Source organism: Ranitomeya imitator, chromosome 5 (genome assembly GCF_032444005.1).
Source record: "Ranitomeya imitator isolate aRanImi1 chromosome 5, aRanImi1.pri, whole genome shotgun sequence".
In the NCBI taxonomy this organism is placed as follows: Eukaryota; Metazoa; Chordata; class Amphibia; order Anura; family Dendrobatidae; genus Ranitomeya; species Ranitomeya imitator.
In genome coordinates this window covers 659,872,350-659,886,595 of record NC_091286.1, presented here as the reverse complement: position 1 = coordinate 659,886,595, position 14,246 = coordinate 659,872,350, and the positions used below count along the sequence as shown (strand labels likewise).

The 14,246-nt window shown below is 45.0% G+C and overlaps 1 protein-coding gene across 4 annotated transcripts in view; it reads right to left on the bottom strand.

The window, feature by feature from the left end:
* The window catches only part of CYP39A1 (cytochrome P450 family 39 subfamily A member 1), a 148,047-nt gene that overhangs the window by 61,322 nt on the left and 72,479 nt on the right, over nt 1-14,246 (bottom strand). For all 4 annotated transcript variants that reach the window (XR_011312532.1, XR_011312533.1, XR_011312531.1 and 1 more), the window contains exons 7-9: nt 9,854-9,944; nt 5,697-5,830; nt 5,499-5,594 (exon numbers count right to left, since the gene is read on the bottom strand). Coding sequence is in view for 1 of the 4 variants with exons in the window: in XM_069728205.1 (XP_069584306.1) it covers nt 5,499-5,594; nt 5,697-5,830; nt 9,854-9,944 (321 nt within the window). In the remaining 3 variants the exon portion in view is untranslated. The remainder of the gene's footprint in view (nt 1-5,498; nt 5,595-5,696; nt 5,831-9,853; nt 9,945-14,246) is intronic.

The following is a 14,246-nucleotide window of genomic DNA, read 5'->3' as shown; positions in this document are numbered from 1 at the left end:
TGGAACATCAATGCGAGCTGTGGCAAGAAGGTTTGCTGTGTCTGTCAGCGTAGTGTCCAGAGCTGGAGGTGCTACCAGAGGACAGGCTAGTACATCAGGAGATGTGGAGGGGGCCGTAGGAGGGTAACAACCCAGCAGCAGGACCGCTACCTCAGCTTTTGTGCAAGGAGGAACAGGAGGAGCACTGCAAGAGCCCTGCAAAATGACCTCCAGCAGGCCACAACTATGCATGTGTCTGCACAAACGGTTAGAAACTGACTCCATGAGGATGGTCTGAGTGCCCGACATCCACAGATGGGGTTGTGCTCACAGCCCAACACCATGCAGTACGCTTGGCATTTGCCACAGAACACCAGGATTGGCAAATTCACCACTGACGCCCTGTGCTCTTCACAGATGAAAGCAGGTTCACACTGAGCATATGTGACAGACGTGACAGAGTCTGGAGATGACGTGGAGAGCGATCTTCTGCCTGCAACATCCTTCATCATGACCGGTTTGGAAGAGGGTCAGTAATGGTGTGGGGTGGCATTTCTTTGGAGGGCCGCACAGCATTCCATGTGCTCGCCAGAGGTAGCCTGACTGCCATTAGGTACCTAGATGAGATCCTCAGACCCCTTGTGAGACCATATGCTGGTGCGGTTGGCTCTGGGCTCCAGCTAATGCAGGACAATGCCAGACCTCATGTGGCTGGAGTGTGTCAGCAGTTCCTGCAAGATGAAGGCATTAAAGCTGTGGACTGGCCCGCATGTTCCCCAGATCTGAATCCGATTGAACACATCTGGGTCATCATGTCTCGCTCCATCCACCAACGTCACGTTGCACCACAGACTGTCCAGGAGTTGGTGGATACTTTAGTCCAGGAATGGGAGGAGATCCCTCAGGAGACTATCCGTCGCCTCATCAGCAGCATGCCCAGGCATTGTAGGGAGGTCATACAGTCACGTGGAGGCCACACACACTACTGAGCATCATTTCTTTGTCTTGAGGCATTTCCACTGAATTTGGATCAGCCTGCAATTTGATTTTCCACTTTGATTTTGAGCATCATTCCAACTCCAGACCTCCATGGGATATTAGTTGTGATTTACATTGATCATTTTTAGGTTTTACTGTTCTCAACGCATTCCACTATATAATGAGTAAAGATTTACAACTGGAATATTTCATTCAGTGATATCTAGGATGTGGGATTTTAGTGTTCCCTTTATTTTTTTTGAGCAGTGTATTTTTTTACCTGATTTGCCCTGAAACTACTGATATATTCTCCCCAGTTACAGGAGAAATTAAGCCTCCTGGCTGCATAGCAGAGATGACTGGATGTTCTAGGATCCAGCAAGTGCTGCCCCCTCACTATACATAGCCATTAAACAAGAGACACCACTAACCAAACAACACCATGAAGACCAAGGAGATCTCCAAATAAGTCAGGGACAAAGCTGTTGAGAAGAACAGGTCAGGGTTGGGTTATAAAACAATATCCCAATCTTTAATGATCCCCCGGAGCACCATCAAATCCATTATCATCAAATGGAAAGAACATGGTACCACAACAAACCTGCCAAGACAGGGCAGCCCACCAAAACTCTCAGCCCGAGTAATGAGGGCATTAAATCAGAGAGGTAGCACAGAGACCAAGGTAACCGCGAAGGAGTTGCAGAGTTCCCAAGCAGAGACTGGAGTATCTGTCCATATGACTGCAATAAACCATACATTCCTTAGAGGTGGCCTTTATGGACGAGTGGACAGAAAAAAAGCATTTACTTACACAAACAAATTGTAAGGCTCATTTTGCATTTCAAAAATACATGCGAGAGACTCACAAAATTTATGGAGGAAGGTGCTGTGTGCAGATGAGGCCAAAATTGATCTTTTTGGCCACCAAGGTAAACGCTATGTCTTGCGCCAAACCAACACAGATCATCACCCCCAAAACACCATCCCCACAGTGAAATATGTTGGTGGCATCATCAAGCTGTAGGGATGTTTTTCTGCAGCAGGGATAGGAAAAATGGTCCTATTTGAGGAGAAGATGGATGGTGGGAATCACAGGCACAAAGAATATTCTTCAGCAAAACCTGTTTCAGTCTGTCAGTGATTTGAGACTGGGACAGATATTCACCTTCCAACAAGACAATGACCCAAAGCATACTGCTAAAGAGGAACACTTGAGTGGTTTAAGGGGAAACGTGTAAATGTTTTTGAGTGGCTGAGTCACAGTCCAGACCTTAATTGAGAATCTTTGTTCAGACTTGAAGATAGAAGTTCACCAGAGGAAACCATCTAAGGCCTATTTCACACGTCAGTGTCTCCGGTACGTGTACTGACAGTTTTCTCACATACCGGAGACACTGACACACGTAGACCATTCAAATGAATGGGTCTATGCACATGTCTCCGTGTTTTCACGGACCGTGTGTCCGTGTGCAAAACACGGAGACATGTCCACTTTTCTCCGGCAGCACGTACCGCAATATGTCCCACACACGTGCACACGGAGAACAGTATGCACTCTCCTCCATGTGCACGTACCGCTCACAGGAGAGACAGTGCTACAGTAAGCGCTGTCCCCACTGCGTGTGGTGCTGAAGCCGGCATTCATTCCTTCTCCCCAGCAGTGTTCACTGGAGAGAAGGAATGAAAAATCAAGGTTTTTTTTTTTTTGATTGTGTTAAAAATAAAGTTTGGGGACACCTCCCGCCTCCCATCCCATGTGCGCCCGCCCGCTTGCCGAGAAATACTCACCCAGCTCCTGCGATGTATGCTCTCAGCGTCGGCAGCAGGTCCTGTGTGAGCGGTCACATAGTACCGCTCATTACAGTGATGAATATGCGCATATTCATCACTGTAATGAGCGGTATCACGTGACCGCTCACACTGTACAGGCTGCTGGCGCTGAGAGCATACATCGCAGGAGCTGGGTGAGTATTTCTCGGCAAGCGGGCGGGCGCACATGGGATGGGAGGCGGGAGGTGACCCCAAACTTTATTTTTTACACAAAAAAAAACCTTGATTTTTCATTCCTTCTCTCCAGTGAATGCTGCTGGGAAGAAGGAATGAATGCCAGCTTGAGCACCACACGCAGTGGGGACAGCGCTTACTGTAGCGCTGTCTCCTGCACGGTCCGTGTGGTCCTCAGTCGGCACACGGGCGGTACACGGCTGCCGCACGTGTGCCAAACTGATGTGCTACGTGAGCACACGGATACACGGATAACTCCGGTACCGATTTCTCCGGTACCGGAATTATCTGGACATGTGAAAGCGGCCTAACTTGAAGGAGCTGGAGAAGTTTTTCCTTGAGAAATGGGCAAAAATCCCAATGGCAAGATGTGGAAAGCTCATAGAGACTTATGCAAAGCGACCTGCAGCTGTACTTGCTGCAAAAGGAGGCTCTGCAAATTACTGACTTTAGGGGGGGTGAATAGTTATGCACACTGAAGTTTTCAGCTTTTTGTCTTATTTGTTATTTGCTTCACAAACAAAATAAATCAAATGTTCACAGTTGTAGGCACGGTCTTTATATGAACTGATGCAAACCCTCCAAAAAAACAGTGAAATTCCAGGTTTTGAGGTAGCAAAACTCAAAAAATACCATGGGGCAGGGGAGTACTTTCGCAAGCCACTGTACTGTCTCTGTCATCTTTATGGGGAGTCCTGATGTGTCTGACTGCCGTCTCACTGCTGCTGCAGCTGCACGGCCGCGTAAAGTTGTGCCACTTTGCAGTGACAATTTAGAACATAATTTATTGGCACCATTTTGGAGTACATTTGAGTTTTTGATTAATTTTTATAAAAAAAAATTGGGTGAGGCAGGACCAGCAGTTTTTGCATTGTTTTTATTTTTGTTAATCATTCACCACATGGGATAAACAATTAAATTATTTCTGATGAATGCACTGTTACGGATGGAACAATACTAAAACTGTGCTAACCTCTCGGAATTTTTTTTTCCAAATCTAAAACTTTTCATTTTTTTTTTATCATTTATTAGACCCACCAGGAGACGGGAATATGTGACCTATTGATCACACAAGTAATACTCTCCACTACTTATATAGTGCAGTGCATCCTCTGAGCCTGCCACACTCACAGGTAAAACCTAAGCTAGAAATATAATGAGCACATACACTGCTACAAGTAAGTAAAAAGCAATAGTGTCTATAAGTTACATAGGGGACCTGGTAAACACTGCTTTTGATTAAAAAAAACAAAATGTAAAAGCCATCCCACCAGCGACAAGGTGACCCCAATCGGGATGGTCCTAACCTCTAGTAATAAATCTTTACCATGTGTCAAAAAACTAAACGTGAATAAGAGCCAGGCAGGACCGGGGTTCAATTATTTAATCCCAGCCACAGGAAGCTATATGAATGTAATGCCCAGCTCAAAAAAAAAGGGAGGCCACGCTTTTGAAAGCAAGAACCTAAAGCAAAACCAAAAGAAATAAACTGGAATATAAGCAGGTATTCATGCAATGCGTAGGAGCATGTTCACACTGGCCATTAAACACACAAAACCTAAGAAAGATGAACATATACCCTGCCGGAAGTAAAAAGCAATAGTGCATATCAATAACATAGGGTACTTGGAAAACATTGTTTTTATTTATTTAAAAAAAAAAAGCATAAAGGCCATCCCACCAGCGCCAAGGTGTTCCTAATTGGGACGGTCCTAACCTCTAGTATTAAAACCTCAAAATGGCATCAATGTGAGTAAGGGCCAAGCAGGATGTGCATTAGATTTTTGCACTCAGTGCACACAAGGCATGGTCTCCCTTTCTTTGAGCTGGTCATTACATTTGTATAGCTTCCCATGGCTGGTTGTCCAGTGTCTGGTTCCGGTCCTTATTGACATTGAGATCATTTTTGACACATGGTAAGGCTTTAATACTAGAGGTTAGGACCCTCCCGATGGGTACACCTTGTCGAGGTGGGTGGGATGGCTTTTACACTTTTTTTGGTCAAAAACATTGTTTACTAAGTACCCTGTGTTATTTATATGCACTATTGCTTTTTCTTACTCACAGCAGTGTATATGCTCATTGCGTTTCTCAGGTTTTGTCGGTTCAATGTCCAGTGTGAACATGTTCCTACACATTGCATGCTCCTACACATTGCATGTATGCCAATTTACACATTTATTTTTCAGGTAATCCATTAGGCCTCGCCTCCGCTAGGATATGATAAGAATAGGTAGTCCTTTGTTCGGCTTCCGATTAGCATCACAGAAATACAGTGCATGGGAAGGCAATGAGCTGACAGAGGGAGAACTCTCCCTCTGTCAAACTCATCCGATGCCTACTACTGCGAATAGCATGGGCTGCTCCCGCGCAGCCTTCCTGATCACATACTAATGTGGCAAAATACATACAGTGATGATGTACTTGGAAATGATTTTGCGTTAAGGGGTTAAAGTCCATCTGTCATGAGAGGCCCAGATGATACTAGAGTTCCCCTCTAAGGGCGTCCTACATAGCGTTCCCTTGTTGGAACTTACCGGTCTGTACATATTTGGTTCTGGAAAGTGCTTTGGGTCCCGGTGAAGCCAATATGGAGATAACATCAACAAGTCGCCAGCGGGGATCTCATAATCCTGAATGGATCGAGGGCGGCACAGTTACATAAACACATGGTAAGACACAAATATACATGTAAGACAGCCAATATGGCCGCCACTACATAAATAACGACCTACGTAAAGTCTCAAGGGTTGAAGGACTTTCCTGGTAATGGCGCCCGGTGACCTGAGACGTATGGCTTCGAGGATGCAGAATTTAATGAACGGAAGTTTCGCCAGTTCTACTTCGGTTATGTTCAATGATTGCTTACCTTAAAGAGACAGAGACACAAACATTCAGGAGACGGCAGCCTATCCAATATCGAGGAGTTGTCCTCGCGTTGAATGGTCAACAAGTGAAAAGTAAATTGAGAGTCAATTAATGTCACAGAGGAGGCCCCCAGCTACAGCAGAAATTCTACCCTTGTCTCAGCTCAGTTGATTCTGTCACACTGACCGCCATTTGTTGAAGTGTAATACTCCATTTCTCCTGTAGTGGCCGCTGTAGGGAAAATGTATGGCCAGAAGTCCTTCCTTGATTATAAGGTCTGGTCACACTACCAGCTTTCATTTAAAGAGTAACTAAAGTTTTCTTTCGATTTTTTTTTTTTTATAATATTGTCCAGCATGGAGAGTTATGAAACTTTCCAAATCGCTTTATTAGGGGATTTGACTTCATTCCTATACAAAAAGAAAAGTGGCTTCAAAATGCTAACTTTTCCACAGTCTATTCGGCTACTTTTAGTTGCACTTATGTACTCCTTTGGAGTACAGATGCTGGCAGTGATAGGGTGATGTGATGCTTTTTTTTCTCCACGTATGAGCCTCTTCTTCCTTTCCCACTTGCCACCTGAACTCACCTTCTCCTCTACAAAAACTCAACTTTGTCTTGCTCAAGATAAGATAGACTCAAAAACAGAGAGGTATCCGGTTACACCTCCTACTAGTATACAGTATTAAGAGTGCAGGAAGGTGGAGTGAGGAGCAGGGAGAAGAAACAAGCATAGTGAGACACCGAAAGATCGTGCTTAGCTTTCTATCAAACCTTTAACATCATTCCAGAGGTGGATTCACATCTACACTGCTCAGTACTGGTTTATAACGTCCTCCTTGCTGCTGTTGCTTCTGTCAGAACCAGAAGACTCCTTAAAGTTCACTTTCCAGATAGGTGAACTAACACTTAAATTAACAGAGGTGTAACTTGAATCTGTTGGGCACCTGGTGCAAAACTTATAACAGGTCCTCACCTGATGGCAAAGAAACATTGGTTCCCTTAATGCTCTGGGGTCCAGGTGCAAGCGCTACCTTTACCCCTACACTACTATGTGTCCACCTTTCATTGCTGGTGCCTCTACAACTACACATACCTCAGAGGTTATAAATAACTGTTACATATAATGATGGAGACCGCTCGAATTCCTTGTAACACATGGAGAAATATTTTCCAAAGTGCATCAAGTAGTATTTTGGCAGAGCGGGATCGCTCCTCTTATTAAATAGCACAATGGCTCTCCTACACACAGACTCAAATCCGTAGTGATAAATAGGAATTTCGATGCAGTGTCTGACATTCCGCTTAGATTCCGCACAGCGGATCCTATAGATCTGGAGTATCACCACTGCCATCCGGGGGTGAATAGTGGAAATACATAAGGAATGAAAAAAATCCCTGTTATGAGAATAGTGAAGCAGCGAAACTTTCCTTTACCCGGGGCAAGGATTCAGCCTGCTGCCCTAGCTCTGAATATAAACACCCTGGTCAGGGCAGAATGGCTTGTCAAGATTCACCCTGCCATCAGCATTTGGGATAAATAAGTTGTTCTCCTGCTACTTATAGTCATAATATGTAGTCAGACTACAAATGCTTCGTGCATGTCAAGCCAGACAACTGTGCCATGTAAAAGCGACCTGCCAAATGTTCATGCATTGTAATTGTGTCTAACATTACATTACTCATCCTATAAGGATCCTAAAATACATCCTGTATTATACTCCAGAGCTGCACTCACGATTCTGCTGGTGCAGTCACTGTGTACACACATTACATTACTGATCCTGAGTTACATCCTGTATTATACTCCAGAGCTGAACTCACTATTCTGCTGGTGCAGTCACTGTGTACATACATTACATTACTGATCCTGAGTTACATTCTGTAGTATACTTCAGAGCTGCACTCACTATTCTGCTGGTGCAGTCACTGTGTACATACATTACATTACTGATCCTGAGTTACATCCTGCATTATACTCCAGAGCTGCACTCACTATTCTGCTGGTGCAGTCACTGTGTACATACATTACTGATCCTGAGTTACATCCTGTATTATACTCCAGAGCTGCACTCACTATTCTGCAGGTGTAGTCACCGTGTACATACATTACATAACTGATCCTGAGTTACATCCTATATTATACTCCAGAGCTGCGCTCACTATTCTGCTGATGCAGTCACTGTGTACATACATTACATTACTGATCCTGAGTTACATCCTGTATTATACCCAGAGCTGCGTCACTATTCTGCTGGTGCAGTCACTGTGTACATACATTACATTACTGATCCTGAGTTACATCCTGTATTATACCCAGAGCTGCGTCACTATTCTGCTGGTGCAGTCACTGTGTACATACATTACATTACTGATCCTGAGTTACATCCTGTATTATACTCCAGAGCTGCACTCACTATTCTGCTGGTGCAGTCACTGTGTACATACATTACATTACTGATCCTGAGTTACATCCTGTATTATACCCCAGAGCTGCACTCACTATTCTGCTGGTGCAGTCACTGTGTACATACATTACTGATCCTGAGTTACATCCTGTATTATACCCCAGTGCTGCACTCACTATTCTGCTGGTGCAGTCACTGTGTACATACATTACAGTACTGATCCTGAGTTACATCCTGTATTATACTCCAGAGCTGCACTCACTATTCTGCAGGTGTAGTCACTGTACATACATTACTGATCCTGAGTTACATCCTGCATTATGCTCCAGAGCTGCACTCACTATTCTGTTGGTGCGTCACTGTCTACATACATTACATTACTGATGCTGAGTTATATCCTGTATTATACTCCAGAGCTGCACTCACCATTCTGCAGGTGTAGTCACTGTGTACATACATTACATTACTGATCCTGAGTTACATCCTGTATTATACCCCAGAGCTGCACTCACTATTCTGCTGGTGCAGTCACTGTGTACATACGTTACATTACTGATCCTGAGTTACATCCTGTATTATACCCCAGAGCTGCACTCACTATTCTGCTGGTGCAGTCACTGTGTACATTGTTGTGAATTTAGCTTTTGGGCTCCCTCTGGTGGTTGTAGAGGGTAATGCAGTTGTGCCTGGATTGCAAGAGTGGACATGTGTATCTACAAATTGCAGGACTGACTGGGGTATATAGCATTGCAGGATCCTTTAGTCAGTGCCAGTTGTCCATTGTTCTTGAAGGATTCACTTCCCTGCTGGTCTCTCCAGTTTGCTGTGTTTTTCTACAAAGATAAGTCCTGGCTTTGTTTTTGCTGTCCACCTGCAGTGGACTTTATAGTTCTGTGCATTTTCATGTTTTTGTCTTGTCCAGCTTTGTCTGTGAAGGATTTTTTGCAGCCTAGCTATTTCTCTGGAGATGCAGATATACCCCCCATGTCTTTAGTCAGATGGCTGCATTATACTCCAGAGCTGCACTCACTATTCTGCTGGTGCAATCACTGTGCACATACATTACATTACTGATCCTGAGTTACATCCTGTATTATACTCCAGAGCTGCACTCACTATTCTGCTGGTGCAGTCACTGTGTACACACATTACATTACTGATCCTGAGTTACATCCTGTATTATACCCCAAAGCTGCACTCACTATTCTGCTGGTGCAGTCATTGTGTACATACATTACATTACTGATCCTGAGTTATATCCTGTATTATACTCCAGAGCTGCACTCACTATTCTGCTGGTGCAGTCACTGTGTACATACATTACATTACTGATCCTGAGTTACAACCTGTATTATACTCCAGAGCTGCACTCAGAGCTGTCACATGATGTGATTACTAGTTGTCGAGACGACTTCTCGCTCCCGGGGTTATGTAGAAATGATAGCAGGTTGTTGCTCGATTCTCCTTTTGCTGACAAGGATATGGATGACACAGATGTGACGGGGGTCTCTCGGGTGGGACGTAGCGGCACTTTACACCCTCTGGCTGGATTACGACACAGTCCTGACTTACATCATATCGATACGACCAATAGAATAAATCATGTAGTGGATCACCTGCTCCGCCAAACACCGACGTGATCTCATCCATGACTTTCCCATAAACTTCAGGCTCAGAGATCAGGAATGTAAGAGCCCAAAATGTGATCTGCCCAACAAAGAGGTGGAAATGACCGTTATATCAGCGCATGTATAGGAGGGTGCACACAACCTGACCAATATGCACGAGGGTGTAATAACCACGGTGCCAGCTACACAGGAGACTGAGCCACAAAAGAGAGAAAAACAACAAACACAAATAGAACAAGGGAAAAATAAATAATGCAACACAATGACAGATTAGTTTGGATCAGCTTTCATGTGCCGTACTGTGGTGTCTCAGCATTAAGCTGTGGTCGCAGTCATTTGGCTAGTGACGACTTAGACCACTGATTGGCTGCATTGTTCATGTGCCGGAATTGAAAACTGATTGACACTAATTGGTTGCAGCGGTCATGTGCCAGAAGTCGCAACTGAGGATACTAATTGGCTACAGTGGTCATGTGCCAGAAGTCACAACTGAGGACACTAATTGGCTGCAGCGGTCATGTGCCAGAAGTCACAACTGAGGACACTAATTGGCTGCAGTGGTCATATGCCAAAAGTGACAAGTGAGGACACTGTTGTGAATTCTGTGGCAGAGCTCCCTCCTGTGGTCACAAGTGGTACTTCGGCTGATTCTCTCTGTGAGCTTCTGTTGGTGGAGGGAAGTGGTACTGCGGCTTCTGAGTTTCCTCCCTCAGGTGATCTGGTGAGGTCGTTAGGTGCTTCTCTACTTAACTCCACCTAATGCTTTGATCCTGGCTTCCTGTCAATGTTCCAGTGTTGGACTTGCTTTTCCCTGGATCATTCCTGTGGCCTGCTGCTCTGCATAGCTAAGTTCTTCTTTGCTATTTGTTTGCTATTTTTTCTGTCCAGCTTGTCTAATTTGTTGCTGGAAGCTCTGGGACGCAAAGGGTGTACCTCCGTGCCGTTAGTTCGGTACAGAGGGTCTTTTTGCCCCCTTTGCGTGGTGTTCTTTAGGGTTTTGTGTAGACCGCAAAGTTACCTTTTCTATCCTCGCTCTGTTAAGAAAGTCGGGCCTCACTTTGCTGAATCTATTTCATCTCTACGTTTGTCTTTTCATCTTAACTCACAGTCATTATATGTGGGGGGCTGCCTTTTCCTTTGGGGTATTTCTCTGAGGCAAGGTAGGCTTATTTTCTATCTTCAGGCTAGTTAGTTTCTCAGGCTGTGCCGAGTTGCATAGGCAGAGTTAGGCGCAATCCACGGCTGCCTCTAGTGTTGTTTGGAGAGGATTAGGGATTGCGGTCTGCAGAGTTCCCACGTCTCAGAGCTCATTCTATGATTTTGGGTTATTGTCAGATCACTGTATGTGCTCTGACCGCTATGTCCATTGTAGTACTGAATTGCCTTTCATAACATTACAGGAAGCCAAAGTACTAATGATTCTCAATAGAGGGAAAAAAGAAGTTCTGAGACCATGTTTTTTTCTTTGCACTGTGTTTTGCCTTTTTTTTCCCCTAGACATTTGGGTGGTTCAGTACACAGGTGTAGCGATGGACATTAGAAGTCTGTCTTCATTTGTGGATCAGCTCTCGGCAAGAGTACAAAAGATTCAAGACACTATTGATCAGAAAGCTATGTTGGAACCAAGAATTCCTATTCCTGATTTGTTTTTTGGAGATAGAACTAAGTTTCTGAGTTTCAAAAATAATTGTAAATTATTTCTGGCCTTGAAACCTCGCTCCTCTGGTGATCCAGTTCAACAGGTTTTGATTGTTATTTCTTTTTTGCACGGCGACCCTTAGGACTGGGCATTTTCTCTTGCGCCAGGAGATCCTGCATTGAGTAATATCGATGCGTTTTTCCTGGCGCTCGGATTGCTGTACGATGAACCTAATTCAGTGGATCAGGCAGAGAAAAATTTGCTGGCTCTTTGTCAGGGTCAGGATGAGAAGAGGCCTTGGACACATATCTCTATGGATTTTATTTCTGATCTTCCCGTTTCTCAAAAGATGTCAGTCATTTGGGTGGTCTGTGATCGCTTTTCTAAGATGGTCCATCTGGTACCCTTGTCTAAATTGCCTTCCTCCTCTGATTTGGTGCCATTGTTCTTCCAGCATGTGGTTCGTTTACATGGCATTCCAGAGAATATCGTTTCTGACAGAGGTTCCCAGTTTGTTTCAAGGTTTTGGCGAGCCTTTTGTGGTAGGATGGGCATTGACTTGTCTTTTTCCTCGGCTTTCCATCCTCAGACTAATGGCCAGACCGAACGAACCAATCAGACCTTGGAAACATATCTGAGATGCTTTGTTTCTGCCGATCAGGATGACTGGGTGTCCTTTTTGCCTTTGGCTGAGTTCGCCCTTAATAATCGGGCCAGCTCGGCTACCTTGGTTTCGCCATTTTTCTGCAATTCTGGGTTCCATCCTCGTTTCTCTTCAGGACAGGTTGAGTCTTCGGACTGTCCTGGTGTGGATACTGTGGTGGACAGGTTGCAGCAGATTTGGACTCATGTAGTGGACAATTTGACCTTGTCCCAGGAGAAGGCTCAACGTTTCGCTAATCGCAGACGCCGTGTGGGTCCCCGACTTCGTGTTGGGGATCTGGTTTGGTTATCTTCTCGTCATATTCCTATGAAGGTTTCCTCTCCTAAGTTTAAACCTCGTTTCATTGGTCCGTATAGGATTTCTGAGGTTCTTAATCCTGTGTCTTTTCGTCTGACCCTTCCAGATTCTTTTTCCATACATAACGTATTCCATAGGTCATTGTTGCGGAGATACGTGGCACCTATGGTTCCATCTGTTGATCCTCCTGCCCCGGTTTTGGTGGAGGGGGAATTGGAGTATATTGTGGAGAAGATTTTGGATTCTCGTGTTTCTAGAGACGGAAACTCCAGTATCTGGTTAAATGGAAGGGTTATGCTCAGGAAGATAATTCCTGGGTTTTTGCCTCTGATGTCCATGCTCCCGATCTTGTTCGTGCCTTTCATGTGGCTCATCCTGGTCGGTCTGGGGGCTCTGGTGAGGGTTCGGTGACCCCTCCTCAAGGGGGGGGTACTGTTGTGAATTCTGTGGCAGAGCTCCCTCCTGTGGTCACAAGTGGTACTTCGGCTGATTCTCTCTGTGAGCTTCTGTTGGTGGAGGGAAGTGGTACTGCGGCTTCTGAGTTTCCTCCCTCAGGTGATCTGGTGAGGTCGTTAGGTGCTTCTCTACTTAACTCCACCTAATGCTTTGATCCTGGCTTCCTGTCAATGTTCCAGTGTTGGACTTGCTTTTCCCTGGATCATTCCTGTGGCCTGCTGCTCTGCATAGCTAAGTTCTTCTTTGCTATTTGTTTGCTATTTTTTCTGTCCAGCTTGTCTAATTTGTTGCTGGAAGCTCTGGGACGCAAAGGGTGTACCTCCGTGCCGTTAGTTCGGTACGGAGGGTCTTTTTGCCCCCTTTGTGTGGTTTTCTTTAGGGTTTTGTGTAGACCGCTAAGTTACCTTTTCTATCCTCGATCTGTTAAGAAAGTCGGGCCTCACTTTGCTGAATCTATTTCATCTCTACGTTTGTCTTTTCATCTTAACTCACAGTCATTATATGTGAGGGGCTGCCTTTTCCTTTGGGGTATTTCTCTGAGTCAAGGTAGGCTTATTTTCTATCTTCAGGCTAGTTAGTTTCTCAGGCTGTGCCGAGTTGCATAGGCAGAGTTAGGCGCAATCCACGGCTGCCTCTAGTGTTGTTTGGAGAGGATTAGGGATTGCGGTCTGCAGAGTTCCCACGTCTCAGAGCTCGTTCTATGATTTTGGGTTATTGTCAGATCACTGTATGTCCATTGTAGTACTGAATTGCCTTTCATAACACTACACCAGTCATGTGCCAAAAGTGACAAGTGAGGACACTAATTGGCTACAGCGGTCATGTGTCAGCAGTGAAAACTGAGGACACTAATTGGCTGCAGCGGTGATTTGCCAGAAGTGACAACTGAAGCTACTAATTGGCTACAGCGATCATGTGCCAGAAGTCACAACTGAGGACACTAATTGGCTGCAGTGGTCATGTGCCAGAAGTCACAACTGAGGACACTAATTGGCTGCAGCAGTCATGTGCCAAAAGTGACAAGTGAGGGCACTAATTGGCTGCAGCGGTTATGTGCCAGAAGTCACAACTGAGGACACTAATTGGCTGCAGTGGTCATGTGCCAAAAGTGACAACTGAGGACACTAATTGGCTGCAGTGGTCATGTGCCAGAAGTCACAACTGAGGACACTAATTGGCTGCATCGGTCATGTGCCAAAAGTGACAAGTGAGGGCACTAATTGGCTGCAGTGGTCATGTGCCAAAAGTGACAAGTGAGGACACTAATTGGCTGCAGCGGTGTTTTGCCAGAAGTGACAACTGAAGCTACTAATTGGCTGCAGCGG